Source organism: Engystomops pustulosus, chromosome 11, assembly GCF_040894005.1.
Source record: "Engystomops pustulosus chromosome 11, aEngPut4.maternal, whole genome shotgun sequence".
NCBI lineage: Eukaryota > Metazoa > Chordata > Amphibia > Anura > Leptodactylidae > Engystomops > Engystomops pustulosus.
The window spans coordinates 76,297,660-76,313,175 of NC_092421.1; the positions used below are offsets into that span (position 1 = coordinate 76,297,660).

A 15,516-nucleotide genomic window follows, 5' to 3' on the forward strand; every position below is an offset into this window, starting at 1 on the left:
GGCTCGCAAGGCATTGGTTTCCGACCTTCCTTATCCTAGACCTCTCACCTCCCCAGGGTGCCATATTAAATTAAAAAATATTGCAATAAAAACATTGTAAAAATATTTAACTTTGATCACTGATGGATTGCAAAGAATTTCTCTTTACCTGGTGCCTGAAGCATTTCTCCGTATTGAGGCGCAGAGTGTGGGTCACAATCTCATTGTGCAGCATAGCGTACACGACAATAACAATAAGTGGGGCGAGGTCTGCAGTTACGTTTACCGGGATGGCAAATTTACCTTGGAGAGCTGAAAAGTGTCATAGGAATGAAGTGATCATTAGAAGATATGTACATGATTAGAGAGAGTTGGGCGATTTTGACGTTGTAGAACTTGACTGGCCAGCACAAAAACTTATCAAACATCTTTGAGACCATTTGGAAATAAATTATGAGACATGTCCTCTCGTTTTACATTAGTTTCTACCCCAAACCTCTAAGGTGCCTGTAACGGGTGCCCCTGTGATCTGTGTCATGGATCGCGGGCACACCCATGCCCTTCTCTGTAGCGCGGCTCCCCACGGCCCAAACTCACCTCTCCACGCTCCTGCTCCCGTCCGGACTATACTGCCCGTGGGTCCCTGCTCCCTAGGGCTCGTGCGCGCCAGATCTCAGAGATTTAAAGGGCAAGCGCATTGCTGATTGGCGCTGGCACTTCCGGGTTTCTTTAAAGGCCAGCTGTTGCCATGTTTCCCCGCCGGATCTTTAAGCTTCCTAGCAAGAAGAGAAAGCTTCCTTTGAGTTCCTTTGTTTGTTCCAGTGTTTCTGTTCCTTGCCCGTTCCTGTGTGATTCCTTGTTGCTGACCTCGGATTTGGACTTTGACCTTGCATCCCTGCTGCCTGCCCTGACTGCTCGCTGACTTCGATTAGGTTACAATTCTGTACCACTAACTTGGCTGCCACCGCCGGCTAGTGACACCTGTGGAACGACCTGGTGGTATGCTGCCGCAGAGGTGGTCTAGAAGGTCCACTGATCCCGATCCCTGACAGTTCCTGAAAGAGTAGAAACTGTTTTGGGTGGACTAACTCCATTTTAACTACAGAAACAGAAAAAAACGGGAACAACAGAGGACGGCGCCTCGGGTAATATAGCCGGGTACTTGAGTCTTGTAGATAGTATAGAGGGTGCTCACCTTGTGAGAAACTTGATGTTATGCATAAATTCCCACTCCTGGGGAACGGTCCAATCCGGATTTGGCTCTTTTTGTGAACATAAGCAGCTCCCACAACTCTACAAACCCGAAGCCAAAGGTTTCGGTAAAAGCATATATATAAGGGAAAACAATGTGAGAGTTTGCGTGGGGCGCTAGAACACAATCGCTTGAGCCTTTGGATGTAGGAGACCTCCTGTGGGATAATATAAACCACAGTCCAGTCGATATAAATAAAAGAAGTAATTTATTTCAGATCTTACCGATCAATTTGGATAAAAAATGGTACAAACTAGTGGTCCCTTTAACGCGTTTCGGGTCTTGGACCCTTTCTCAAAAAACGTATACATTTGTCCGTTTTTTGAGAAAGGGTCCCAGACCCGAAACGCGTTAAAGGGACCACTAATTTGTACCATTTTTTATCCAAATTGATCGGTAAGATCTGAAATAAATTACTTCTTTTATTTATATCGACTGGACTGTGGTTTATATTATCCCACAGGAGGTCTCCTACATCCAAAGGCTCAAGCGATTGTGTTCTAGCGCCCCACGCAAACTCTCACATTGTTTTCCCTTATATATATAACTCCATTTTAATGGAGTGTAACTTTTTACACCTAATTAACTTTGTTGGTTATGTTATATAGAATTGTTTCCCATAAATGCTTTCCTCATCCAATCCCTTCCTTGGTTGAACTGCATGGAAATGTGACTTTTTTCAACCATATAAACTATGATACTATAATACTATGAATGTTGGAGGTTTCAGAACATGATCAAGCCAAAGAAGCTCGGATAGGTTTAGTATGTACAGGGCCCAATACTTTTGTCCAAATACTGTAGCTAGATGATACATGGTCTACCAAAGATCATTTTAACTTATCTGTCATGGTTTAGTTAAGTCCATCTACAGAGTGATACTCACAGTCTACTGGGACGGAACCAAAATTTATAATAGTAGTCCTGGCCATTATCTGCAATTTAATGAAAACAGCCTTAATGTATGGAGCGAAAATATAACAATCAATCCCATCATTAGTTAAATTTTCAATTTATAGCATTTTCTTAAGAGTACAATTTAAGATACAATTTTAAAAAAACGTGTTAACTTTTTTTAGGGCAATTTAGCCAATTTTCTATTTTAGGCACAATTACTTATAGATATCTCTAAAAAAACAAGTGTCCAATCTAATCCCTGCCGCAGAACCTGGCAGTGCTACTCAGTCCAATCATTGTTCATTCAGGAATTGGACCTCTTTTGTACAAAATAAATGGTGGGCAGTTCCAAGGACAGTCCCATATCCTTCCTGGGATTGCCACAATAAGGATAAGAATCTGTTGTTCTTAATGATTGAGGCTACTGTCATCTCTACGACAACCATTCAACATCTCTTCTCTTGGTACTTACCATGTAATTGAAACTTGTGCCGGTTTCACCTTCCTGAAGTCCGGATTTACTAAATATGTACTTGGTTGTAAGAGTATGCGTCTTTCCACACTCAAGATCCTCTTTAGGTCTTTCTACATGCACAAAGCTCCCAGACCGCGAATAGTGGCGCGTGAACGCGTAGTAGTCGGTGGAATAAGTGGGCACAATAAAGTTGGAATCATAACATTGTTCGGAATTCTTGAAAAGGACCTTGGGAGATGAGAGACAATACAAGGCTAAGTATTTTAATGCAATGATCGGTGGAGATGTCTAGAATCCCCACCACACTCCGTGTAGGTTTTCATACTCATCTGCCTCTTAGCAAAGCATTGTCAACAGAAGACATGACATACTGTATCATACATTGAAGATTAACATTTTGAATAAGGGCCCTGGAGATCCTTAGTAAGCTTATTACCATATAACCACCAAGTAGGAACGTAGGCTGTGAGGTGAAACGTTCTTAAGTCGCTACCCAGACCGGCCGGAAGGTCCATGATTGTCGTCCACTTACCTGAATATTGGCTTCCGATTGTTTCAGTTCAGATGTATCAATGTAGTAATGGGCTTTGCCATTGCCATCTGTGGTCATATTATAGATGGTCTCGCCATTTAACTGCAGTTCGATTGTCTGGTCATTCAATGGATTTTGAAGACCATCTTCTGCAGTAACCTGAAAAATGACCCAAACAATGACTATTATCATTGACAATATTTTGATTATTAGCTGTGGTCAGAAATTTCTTTGGTAAGTTAAGTCTTAATTAGAGATGAGCGAACATGCTCGTCCGAGCTTGATGCTCGGTCGAGCATTAGGGTACTCGAAACTGCTCGTTGCTCGGACGAATACTTCGCCCGCTCGAGAAAATGGCAGCTCCCGCCGTTTTGCTTTTTGGCGGCCAGAAACAGAGCCAATCACAAGCCAGGAGACTCTGCACTCCACCCAGCATGACGTGGTACCCTTACACGTCGATAGCAGTGGTTGGCTGGCCAGATCAGGTGACCCTGGGATAGACTAGCCGCTGCCCGCGCTGCTCGGATCATTCTGTGTCTGGATGCCGCTAGGGAGAGAGCTGCTGCTGGTCAGGGAAAGCGTTAGGGTGTTCTATTAGCTTACTGTTAGGCAGGAGTGATTCTACAAGAACCCAACAGCCCTTCTTAGGGCTACAATAACGTTATACTTTTTTTTTTTTATTTGCAGCTAGTACCATATTGTGAGGAATTTGCAGGGGGACTTGCTACCGTTGTGTTTAGCTCTTAGTGACACACATATCCACCTCAAACACCAAAGTGGGAAAATTTAATAGGGGTTGGATTTCAATTAGGCACAGTCTGCCATTTACTTTTTATTTTACGTTTATTTTGTTTAATAACTCAGCGTCATCTCATCTGGCATAGTAGTGTGCTTTCATACTTGGCTAGAAAATAGCCATAGGAGAATCCAAACGGCTTACGCCTACAGTAGCGTTATATATTTGATTTCTGGTTGATCTGCTGGTGGCTGTACTTGCTGCAGTGCATCTACTAGCAAATTGTGAACAATTTGTAGTGAGACTTGCGACCGCTGTGTTTTGCGCTTAGTGACGCACATATCCATAGCAAAGACCGAAGTGGGAAAATTTATTAGGGGTTGGATTTCAATTAGGCACAGTCTGCCATTTCCTTTTTTATTTTACGTTTATTTTTTTCATAACTCAGCGTCATCTCATCTGGCATAGTAGTGTGCTTTCATACTTGGCTAGAAAATAGCCATAGCAATAGGATAGCATCGTTTGGTTTTAAAAACTAAAAAACACAAAAAAAAACAAAAAAACACAAAAAAAGGTAAAAAAAAAATTAAAGTTATAACTCTCATTTTCAAAATGTTTAACCCGAGGGCTAGGGGTAGAGGACGAGGGCGGGGACGTGGGCGTCCAACTACTGCAGGGGTCAGAGGCCGTGGTCCTGGGCGGGGTGAGACACCACCTGCTTATGAGGGAGCAGGGGAACGCCGCAGAGCTACACTCCCTAGGTTCATGTCTGAAGTTACTGGGACTCGTGGTAGAGCACTGTTGAGGCCAGAACAGTGCGAACAGGTGATGTCGTGGATTGCCGACAATGCTTCGAGCAATTTGTCCACCAGTCAGTCTTCCACGCAGTCCACCCATGTCACCGAAATCGGCACTCCTCCAGCTCCTGCACCTCAGCCTCCTCCCCCCCAGTCTGCCCCCTCCCAGGAAAATTTGCCATTTGAACCGGCATACTCTGAGGAACGGTTTTCTGGACCCTTCCCACACTCACAAACCACTAGTCCGGTTGCTGCTGAGCAATTTTCCGATGCCCAGGTTTTCCACCAGTCGCAGTCTGTGGGTGATGATGACCTTCTTGACGTAGTGGAAGAAGTGTCTAAAGAGGTGTCCGACGATGAGGAGACACGGTTGTCAGACAGTGGGGAAGTTGTTGTCAGGGCAGGAAGTCCGAGGGGGGAGCAGACTGAGGGATCGGAGGATGATGAGGTGACAGACCCAAGCTGGTTTGATAGGCCGGGTGAACACAGTGCTTCTGAGACAGAGGAGAGTCCTCGACCAGAACAGGTTTGAAGAGGCAGTGGTGGGGCCAGACGGAGAGGCAGGGCCAGAGCTGGTGCATCAGCGCCAAATGTGTCAACTAGTGAAGCTCCCGTGGCGAGGGCTCTTGCGGCGAGGGCTAGATTTTCAGAAGTCTGGAGGTTCTTTAAGGAAACACCGGATGACCGACGGACTGTGATGTGCAACATTTGCCAAACCAGGCTCAGCAGGGGTTCCACCACTACTAGCTTAACTACCACCAGTATGCGCAGGCATATGAATGCTAAACACCCCACTCAGTGGCAACAAGCCCGTTCACCTCCGGCCGTGCACACCACTGCTCCTTCCCCTGTGTCAGCTGATAGTCAGCCCCCTGCCCAGGACCCTGCCACAAAAACCCCATCGTCGCCTCCACGATCCTCCACAGCATCCACCAGCGCTCAGCTCTCCATACCCCAGACGCTGGAGCGGAAACGCAAATATAGTGCAACCCACCCGCACGCCCAAGCCCTTAATGTCCACATCTCCAGATTGCTTAGCCTGGAGATGCTGCCCTATAGGCTAGTAGAGACCGAGGCCTTTCGCAACCTCATGGCGGCGGCCGCCCCTCGGTATTCGGTCCCCAGCCGCCACTACTTTTCCCGATGTGCCGTGGACGAGTGCTGCCGGGCAGGGCCACTATGTATCGCTGACGGCACATTGGGTTAACTTGGTGGAGGCTGGGACCGAGTCTGACCCTGCGGCTGGTCATATACTGCCGACGCCGAGGATTGCGGGGCCTACCTCGGTCCAGGTGTTTCAGGCCTACTATGCCTCCTCCTCCTCCCACCCCTCCTCCACCTCCTCCTCCTCCGAATTACCATCCGTGGGCATGGCGCCATCAGTCGGTAGCTCTAGGCACAGCAGCAGTGCCGTCGCTAAGCGACAGCAGGCGGTGCTCAAACTGCTGAGCCTAGGCGATAAAAGGCACACCGCCCAAGAGCTATTACAGGGCATCACGGCGCAGACTGATCTGTGGCTGGCACCGCTGAACCTGAAGCCAGGCATGGTTGTGTGTGACAACGGCCGTAACCTGGTGGCGGCTCTGCAACTCGGCAGACTGACACATGTGCCATGCCTGGCCCATGTGTTAAATCTGATAGTTCAGCGTTTCCTCAAGACATACCCCAATCTGTCTGATTTGCTCACGAAGGTGCGCCGCATCTGTGCGCATTTCAGGAAGTCCAGCACAGATGCTGCCACTCTCAGGGCAGCGCAGCGCCGCCTCCAACTGCCCGCTCACCGACTGTTGTGCGACGTGCCCACGAGGTGGAATTCAACACTGACCATGTTAACCAGAGTTTACCAGCAGCGCCGAGCCATTGTAGACTGCCAGATGTCAACTTCCACCAGAACTGGTAGTCAGGTCAGTCAGATTCCTCAAGTCTACAATGAGGAGTGGACGTGGATGTCTGATATCTGTCAGGTGCTGAGTAACTTTGAGGAGTCAACACAGATGGTCAGTGGCGATGCCGCCATCATCAGCCTCACCATCCCGCTGCTTGGCCTGTTGAAAAACTCTCTGATCAGCATGAAGTCGGAAGCTTTGCGCTCGTCACAAGAGACGGGGGAAGAAGATTCCCTTGTTGATAGCCAAAGCACCCTTAGGTCTGTTTCTCAGCGCATATCGGAGGAGGTGGAGGTGGAGGAGGATGAGGAGGAAGAGGAGGAGAATGTTGGCGAGACACAAGAGGGGACCATTGTTGAGTCCTTCACTGTTCAGCGTGTAAGGGCAGAAGAAGAGTAGTTGGAGGAGTTGGAGGAGGAGGAAATGGACAGTCAGGCCAGTGAGGGGAGTGAATTCTTACGCGTTGGTACTCTGGCGCATATGGCAGATTTCATGCTAGGCTGCCTATCCCGTGACCCTCGCGTTCAAATAATTTATTCCAGCACCGATTACTGGGTGTTCACTCTCCTGGACCCACGGTACAAGCAAAATTTTTCCACTCTCATCCCTGGAGAGGAAAGGAGTGTGAGAATGCATGAATACCAGCAGGCCCTGGTTCACAAGCTGAAACAGTATTTCCCTTCTGACAGCGCTAGCGGCAGAGTGCGTAGTTCTGCGGGACAAGTAGCGAGGGAGAGTAGGCGAGCAGGCAGCTTGTCCAGCACTGGCAAGGGTACGCTTTACAAGGCTTTTGCCAGCTTTATGTCACCCCAGCAAGACACTGTCACCTGTCCCCAGTCTCGGCAGAGTAGGGCTGATCTTTACAGAAAGATGGTGAGGGAGTACGTAGCTGACCATACCATCGTCCTAAATGATCACACAGCTCCCTACAACTACTGGGTTTCAAAGCTGGACATGTGGCACGAACTGCCGCTGTACGCCTTGGAGGTTCTTGCCTGCCCTGCCGCTAGCGTCTTGTCCGAGCGGGTTTTCAGTGCAGCTGGTGGCATCATCACCGATAAGCGTACACGCCTGTCGACTGACAGCGCTGACAGGCTGACGCTTATTAAGATGAATAAAGCCTGGATTTCTCATAATTTCCAATCTCCACCAGGTGAAGGAAGCTCAACCTGAATAATTTATCCACTCCTCCTCCTCCTCATTTTCCTCCTTCTCCTCCTCTTTGTACAGTAAAGCAGAGGAAACTGGCTATTTTTTGACAGGGCCCACTGGCTCTAGCTTTAGTACTTTATGCATTTAATTTTTCTGGAGGGCCACCTACCCGGTCCTCTGTTTTAAACAATTTTTGGGAGTGCCACATACAGGCACTCAATCTATTCAATTTTTCTGGAGGGCCACCTACCCGGTCCTCTGTTTTAAACAATTTTTGGGAGTGCCACATACAGGCACTCAATCTATTCAATTTTTCTGGAGGGCCACCTACCCGCTCCTCTGGTTTGAAAACATTTTTGGACTGCCACATACAGGCACTCAATCTATTCCATTTTACTGGAGGGCCACCTACCTGCTCCTCTGGTTTGAAAACTTTTTTGGACTGCCACATACAGGCACTCAATCTATTCCATTTTACTGGAGGGCCACCTACCTGCTCCTCTGGTTTGAAAAGTTTTTTGGACTGCCACATACAGGCACTCAATCTATTCAATTTTTCTGGAGGGCCACCTACCCGCTCCTCTGGTTTGAAAACTTTTTTGGACTGCCACATACAGGCACTCAATCTATTCCATTTTACTGGAGGGCCACCTACCTGCTCCTCTGGTTTGAAAACTTTTTTGGACTGCCACATACAGGCACTATCCAAATTAAATTGTCTCCATAGCAGCCTCCACACGTTGTCTCCATTGCTACCTCCAAAAGTCGTCCATATAGCTGCCTCCATACATCGTCCCCTTATCAAACGAGGTGTGTCAGGCAGAAATTTGGGTTGTTTTCATGGGTTCCACATCAAAGTTGTTAACTTTGTCGCCACCCTGCTGTGTTATCCACAAAATATACTGGCAAACTTTTATCATTTACCAATATTATTTCAGCGCTTCTTGCGCATCTGTTTACATTCCCCTCACCCGCCATATCCTAAACTTATAAGAACGCTACTACACTTGATCTTATACAAAAGGTTCTTAGAAGTGCTGTTTGGGGAGTAGCCTAGAGACAGGGGCTTGGATTGGCGAAAGCTCGCCTGGCAGCGGAGCGCCAGCTCCATGCGCATCATGCGCTTCTTGCGCATCTGTTTACATTCCCCTCACCCGCCATATCCCAAACTTCTAAGAACCTTTTGTATAAGATCAAGTGTAGTAGCATTGTTAGAAGTGCTGTTTGGGGAGTAGCCTAGAGACAGGGGCTTGGATTGGCGAAAGCTCGCCTGGCAGCGGAGCGCCAGCTCCATGCCAAGATCCAACTAACATAGTTTTAACTGCAGCACCTTTAATCTACTACTAGTTCACTGCCTCCATACATGGTCCCCTTATCAAACGAGCTGTGTCAGGCAGAATTTTGGGTTGTTTTCATGGCTTCCATGTTAACTTTGTCGCCACCCTGCTGTGTAATCCACAAAATATACTGGCAAACTTTTATCATGTACCGATATTATTTGAGCGCTTCTTGCTCACCTCCTTTGGTTCCTCTCTGCCACCCATTGGTTTGAAGCCTGAGTCCATTTAGAGTATGTCGCCATGCCACTCTCTAGCCTGCCGCTGCCTCTGCATGCCGTCCCCTATAGTGTCAGGGTCAATTATTGGATGTTTTACATGCTATCTAGCTTCATTCTCTTACTCTGTCATGGCCATGCTGTTGCCCATAGTTTTGGCATAATGGTGCGATTAAGCAGCCTCAGAGGCATCCATGCATGCTGCCCCTGCTGTTTCCTGTCCATTTCCGTGGTGTTTCCATCCTTTTCTGAGGTTCCCAGGTGTTTGGCCAAGCTTCCCTGTGCAGAGCCTTGGTCCCCTTGAAAAATGCTCGAGTCTCCCATTGACTTCAATGGGGCTCGTTATTCGAGACGAGCACTCGAGCATCGGGAAAAGTTCGTCTCGAATAACGAGTACCCGAGCATTTTAGTGCTCGCTCATCTCTAGTCTTAATATGTCTGGGTGGTGGAACTGCTGACATGGAGAGTGATGGTGGGTGGCTGAAAATGTATGTTCCTTCAGCTTTCGCTGGTTTTGATCTGATAGGGTTCCGACTCTGTTCCAAAGGCATTCCAGATACTCTCCTATGAGTGCTCCTCTAGTGTTTTAGCTGTGTTTCTTTCCATATAAAGCTATAATCCTATAGCTCTGAACCAGCTGTACGCCGACAATTCTCGGTAGGCTAGGTACGTGAATGTTACTGTATTTCTGGCTATGCTAGGCACCAGTGTCGGACTGGCCCACTAAAGTACCAGAGGATCCTCCGGTGGGCCCTGGCTCAACCCAATGCCGAACCCAAGAGGTCCATCAGAAAATACAACAATTTGGAGGCTGCAAGAGTATATTTCCTCGGGGATAATGAAGAGTGGGCCCCCAAATTGATTTTCTCTGGTGGTCCTAAGGAAACCCAGACCGATCCTGTCAGGCACAGTTAGAGATGTGTATCCACAGAATTCTGGCTATGGCTCCATAATAGCTTCTATAGAGTTTTAGGTGTTGCCCTATAACAGTGGTGGTGAACCTTGGCATGGGTCCATATGAGTTTGCCAGACAAGACCTCCTATAGTCCCAGGAAGCCCAGGATGTGCTGCTTTCAGCACTATTTTAAAGCAACTCATCATTGGCTGGCTGTAACTGCAGGAGAAGTGAGAAAGTGTGGACACAGCTGGATCACCATTAGAGCCCCACAATTCTACCTGTTTAGAGGACCCTTGAGGGAATTTCTCCTTCTTTGTACTGTATTGGTGTTCCCTGGCCACCAATACAATTGAAAGTGGTAAGAGAGCAGGAAGCAATAACTTAATGCTTAAATTGTTGTGTTGTCACTTGAATAAGTGGGTTTTAGTTGTAGTTTAGGACTTTGGTCCCTAAAAGGTTCACCATTACTGCCCTATTACATCCAGGATCTGCTTCTGTGTAATATAAAGTAGTATCATACATCTAAGGGCTTATTCACACGGCCGTTGGGGGACTTATATATGGTGACATATGTACGTTGGATATACATCCCCCATATGCCGGCGATGGGCGTTCAGCGTCATATGGAGCACACGTGCGGCACCGCACTGTTCCGTGGCCGCTAAAAGATAGGACATGTCCTATCCTTTCCTGGTATACGGCACCGTGCCCCATGTTTCTCTATGGAGAGGGGCGGGGGTGAGTGGCACTCAGACCCTCCTCCTCTCCCCGGTCCCGACGTGTGCCATACTACGGTGCGGCGTTGCTCTAGTTAATTTGAATGCAGCCTTAAAGTAGAAGGCATTGCAGATAATTGACTAATACGTCCACTACCTTCACCATCCTAAACATTTCCCAGAATCAGAGTCCGAGAACCATCAGAGTAGATATGACATCCTAAAAAATGGAGGGTTTCAATAAAATCGGACTCACCTCTACATAAAAAGGAAGTTTTGGTTTGTAAACAGGATCCATGTTCTCACGGTTGAAATACACGCGACCCATCTGGCTAGTAATACTGATGGATTTTGTCTCAGTCGTTTGGATTCCTTTAAAGAGTAAATGGGAACATAGTATTAACCTCTTCCTGCTGCTTCCACGTCCATAAAGAATTGTCCAAAGCCTTAAACTTTTGATTATTCTGTTACAGAACTAAGGGGGCTTTTTTTTTCCATTACACACAGGGCCGGTGCCAGCACTGGGCATAGCTGGGCGAGTGCTGGGGCACAGAGCTGATGGGCCAGGGGCACGTAAGGCTGTAGGTAGGAATCCATGGGATGTACATAGGATGTGATGGGGGCTCAAAATAACCATGAGGGGGCTGTTTGGGATGGTAAACTAGAGAATATTTTAGGGAAAAGGAGACTCTTTTCCTTTTAGAATTTTTAATTCAGCCATGTGAGTTAACTACAAAGGGGCCCACTGAGGCTCTGTCACCGAGGGGCCCACTGAAAACTGGAGCCGACCCTGGTAATCCATTTACTTCCTAATGACCATGGACTGATTTCTATCCATATAAAGTTGAGGCATTCAGTGTCTTAAAAGGAAAACTAACCTCTCAGATGTGGTGGGCAGATTTGACCTTGACCTCTAAATTGTCTTTAAACAAAAACAATAAGGATCTTGTATCTAAAATAATGCCATATGCACAGCAACATCACATCTCAAAGTGTTATCATGGTCATCACACTAACCTGAGATGATTAACCGTCTAAGACCTTAAACATAAGTAAAAACATTTGTTGCCAACATTATCATTGTTATAAAAGGACAAGACTGGGAATGTCTCGAAGCATCAGCAAGGCCGGTACACGACATACCTGAACCGTTTTCTGTTACAGTTACTTGGAGAGTAAATCTCATTTCGTATCCTGGCCGATCGAGTTGGAAAATTCTTAGATCAATTTCTCCATTCATTGTCCCCTTGGAATCCAACTGTAAAGCAGGTGAACATCCAAACCTTTAATATCATCCATGAGATCGGCCACACTGACCTGCATGGACATCACCGCGTGACTCCTGTAGGACTCAAGCTCCTCAGGAGATCTAACATGGCTTGTTCGAAAGGAATGCCATAAAATGTTACTTCGTGGATCACTGTGTCAACTAAATTGGTTGACTTTGGACTACTCAACGGGTCCCCATCAGTTTTCGTTCTTACACCGATGTACAGGAATCTAGACTTCAATGCAATAAGGACGCAAGGCCACCACCTTTTCAAGCGATCTTCATGAAGATGACCGGTGGCTCATGCGAAGCAAAGGACACAAATACCAAATCCCACTGATTTTTACTCCAAAGAGGTTGAGATTAATATACAGATGGTCCCCTACTTATGAACACCCGATTTACAGATGACCCCTATTTAAAAACGGACCTCCGGCATCTGTAATGAATCTTTATTGTTAATCATGGTTCTTGTGACAAACCAACATTTTTCAAATCCAATTGCAACAGAGACCAAAATAAATTTTGACTGTGGTGACAATTATAAAATATACAGTTCCGAATTACATACATTTCAACTTAAGTACAAACTTAAAGAACCTATCTTGTACTGCCTGTATATGAGAAGATATACATGGGACTTACTTTTCCAGTGGAGGTAGTGAAGAGACCATCAGGGTTCCTGTTGCAGGCGTTGCCTGCGTAATAATTTATTGGTGCTCTACTTAATTTCATGACCACATCCCCGGGGACTGGCTCGCCATATGTGTACCTAAGACAGAAGACAAGAAGCTCCATCACTAACTGGAGACTATGGGGCACATTTACTTACCTGGTCCTGTTGTGATCCCGCGGTGCGTTGTCCGACGAGGATTCGGGTCTGCCATGATTCACTAAGCTCGTGCGCCCGAGTTCCTGCATCCGTCGCTTCTGCGCCAAGGTCCGCCGGAGTTCACAGGACTATAAGGTGCACCAGATTATAAGGATGAATGACCAGCAGGTGGCAGACCTGTGCACAGTTCAAGGCAGCTGTTGTCTGTAAGTACGGTTCATATATAAGGCGCACCTTTAATTTCTGAGAAAATCAAAGGATTTTTTGTGCGCCTTATAGTCTGAAAAATATGGTATTTGCTGTTGCTGAGATCCGCTCCGTCTCCTTTAAGAGTTACTTACTTTGCACTGGCTTTGCATTGTAAGATCATGTCCAGGATGGTTATGGCTTTGGGAGCTGAAATGTCTATATAAAAGTTAGGCAAAACTGAAAGACAAGAGATTGGACACTGTAATAATAATTCTATATAAATCTTTCACTAAAAGTATTTTTTATTCTCGTTATTGTTTTTCTTAAATTTTATAAAATAACAGATGTAACCAATGAAATACAATGAAAAACAAGAAAGTTGCTAATGTGACGTGGAACAGCTCAGTGCAGAGAGCTAAGAGAACAGCAGTGTAAATACTGCCCCTTAGCACTACAATCCTGGAATATAGATCCATATTTCATAGTCCTGCTGCTACTAATAACATTAGAGATGAGCGAGCACTAAAATGCTCGGGTGCTCGATATTTGAGACAAACTTTTCCCGATGCTCGAGTGCTCATCTCGAATAATGAACCCCATTGAAGTCAATGGGAGACTTGAGCATTTTTCAAGGGGACCAAGGATCTGCACAGGGAAGCTTGGCCAAACACCTGGGAACCTCAGAAAAGGATGGAAACACCACGGAAATGGACAGGAAACAGCAGGGGCAGCATGCATGGATGCCTCTGAGGCTGCCTAATCTTGGGATGGAGCTGGCGGTCCGCTGCCAGGCGAGCTTTCACCTGTCCAAGCCCCCGTCTCTCGGCTCCTCCCCACCCAAAATGGGCCTGGGGGCCAGAAGCGTTTACTTTGAAATAATTATAATTTTCAAAGCAGGCCGGGTCGTTTGAATATTTCATCAAGGAATAATGGAATAGCATAGCGGTTCTATTTTTAATAGTTTTTTCGGAAATGGTTCCATGATTAAGAGTGACAGTATGGGGCATCCATATTGCGCTGCTATGATTGCAACTTCAGGTCTCCAGCATGGCGGCGACAGATGAGCCGAGTTCCATTATGTATCTGGTGAAACACCCGAAAATTCTGCCTGACACAGCTCGTTTGATAAGAGGACGATGTATGGAGGCAGTAAAGTAGTAGTAGATTAAAGGTGCTGCAGTTAAAACTATGTTAGTTGGATCTTGGGATGGAGCTGGCGCTCCGCTGCCAGGCGAGCTTTCGCCTGTCCAAGCCCCTGCCTCTCGGCTCCTCCCCACCCAAAATGGGCCTGGGAGTCAGAAGCGATTACTTTAAAAAAAATTATAATTTTCAAAGCAGGCGGGGGCTACAAACAACACTTCTAAGAACCTTTTGTATAAGATCAAGTGTAGTACTGTTCTTATAAGTAATTGGCTTAGTTATGGCGGGTGAGGGGAATGTAAACAGATGCGCAAGAAGCGCTGAAATAATATCGGTAAATGATAAAAGTTTGGCAGTATATTTTGTGGATAACACAGCAGGGTGGCGACAAAGTTAACAAGTTTGATGTGGAACAACCCAAATTTCTGCCTGACACAGCTCGTTTGCTAAGGGGACCATGTATGGAGTCAGCTATATGGACGACTTTGGGAGGCAGCTATGGAGATGATGTGTGGAGGTAGCAATGGAGACATCGTGTGGAGGCTGCTATGGAGACAATTAAATTTGGATAGTGTCTGTATGTGGCAGTCCAAAAACGTTTTCAAACCAGAGGACCGGGTAGGTGGCCCTCCAGAAAAATTGAATACATAGAGTACTATAGCTAGAGCCAGTTGGCCCTGGCCAAAAATAGCCAGTTTCCTCTGCTTTAGTGTACAAAGAGGAGGAGAAGGAGGAAAATGAGGAGGAGGAGTGCATATATTATTCAGGTTAAGCTTCTTTCAACTGGTGGAGAATGGAAATCCTGAGAAATCCAGGCTTTATGCATCTTGATAAGCGTCAGGCAGTCAGCGCTGTCAGTCTACAGGCGTTCACACTTATCGGAGATAATGAAACTAGCTGCACTGAAAACCCGCTCAGACAACACGCTAGCGGCAGGGCAGGGAAGAACTTCCAAGGCGTACAGCGCCAGTTCGTGCCACATGTCCAGCTTTGAAACCTAGTATTTGTAGGGAGCTGTGTGATCATTTAGGACGATGGTATGGTCAGCTACGTACTCCCTCACCATCTTTCTGTAAAGATCAGCCCTACTCTGCCGAGACTGGGGACAGGTGACAGTGTCTTGCTGGGGTGACATAAAACTGGCAAAGGCCTTGTAAAGCGTACCCCTGCCAGTGCTGGACAAGCTGCCTGCTCGCCTACTCTCCCTCGC

At 46.6% G+C, this 15,516-nt stretch overlaps 1 protein-coding gene across 2 annotated transcripts in view; it reads right to left on the minus strand.

The window, feature by feature from the left end:
* LOC140105859 (ovostatin-like) overlaps positions 1–15,516 on the minus strand; it is a 133,860-nt gene that overhangs the window by 53,996 nt on the left and 64,348 nt on the right. For both annotated transcript variants that reach the window (XM_072129973.1, XM_072129972.1), the window contains exons 7-14: positions 13,319–13,403; positions 12,791–12,917; positions 12,019–12,133; positions 11,132–11,247; positions 3,136–3,294; positions 2,601–2,831; positions 2,118–2,166; positions 149–291 (exon numbers count right to left, since the gene is read on the minus strand). In XM_072129973.1, the coding sequence (XP_071986074.1) occupies positions 149–291; positions 2,118–2,166; positions 2,601–2,831; positions 3,136–3,294; positions 11,132–11,247; positions 12,019–12,133; positions 12,791–12,917; positions 13,319–13,403 (1,025 nt within the window). The remainder of the gene's footprint in view (positions 1–148; positions 292–2,117; positions 2,167–2,600; positions 2,832–3,135; positions 3,295–11,131; positions 11,248–12,018; positions 12,134–12,790; positions 12,918–13,318; positions 13,404–15,516) is intronic.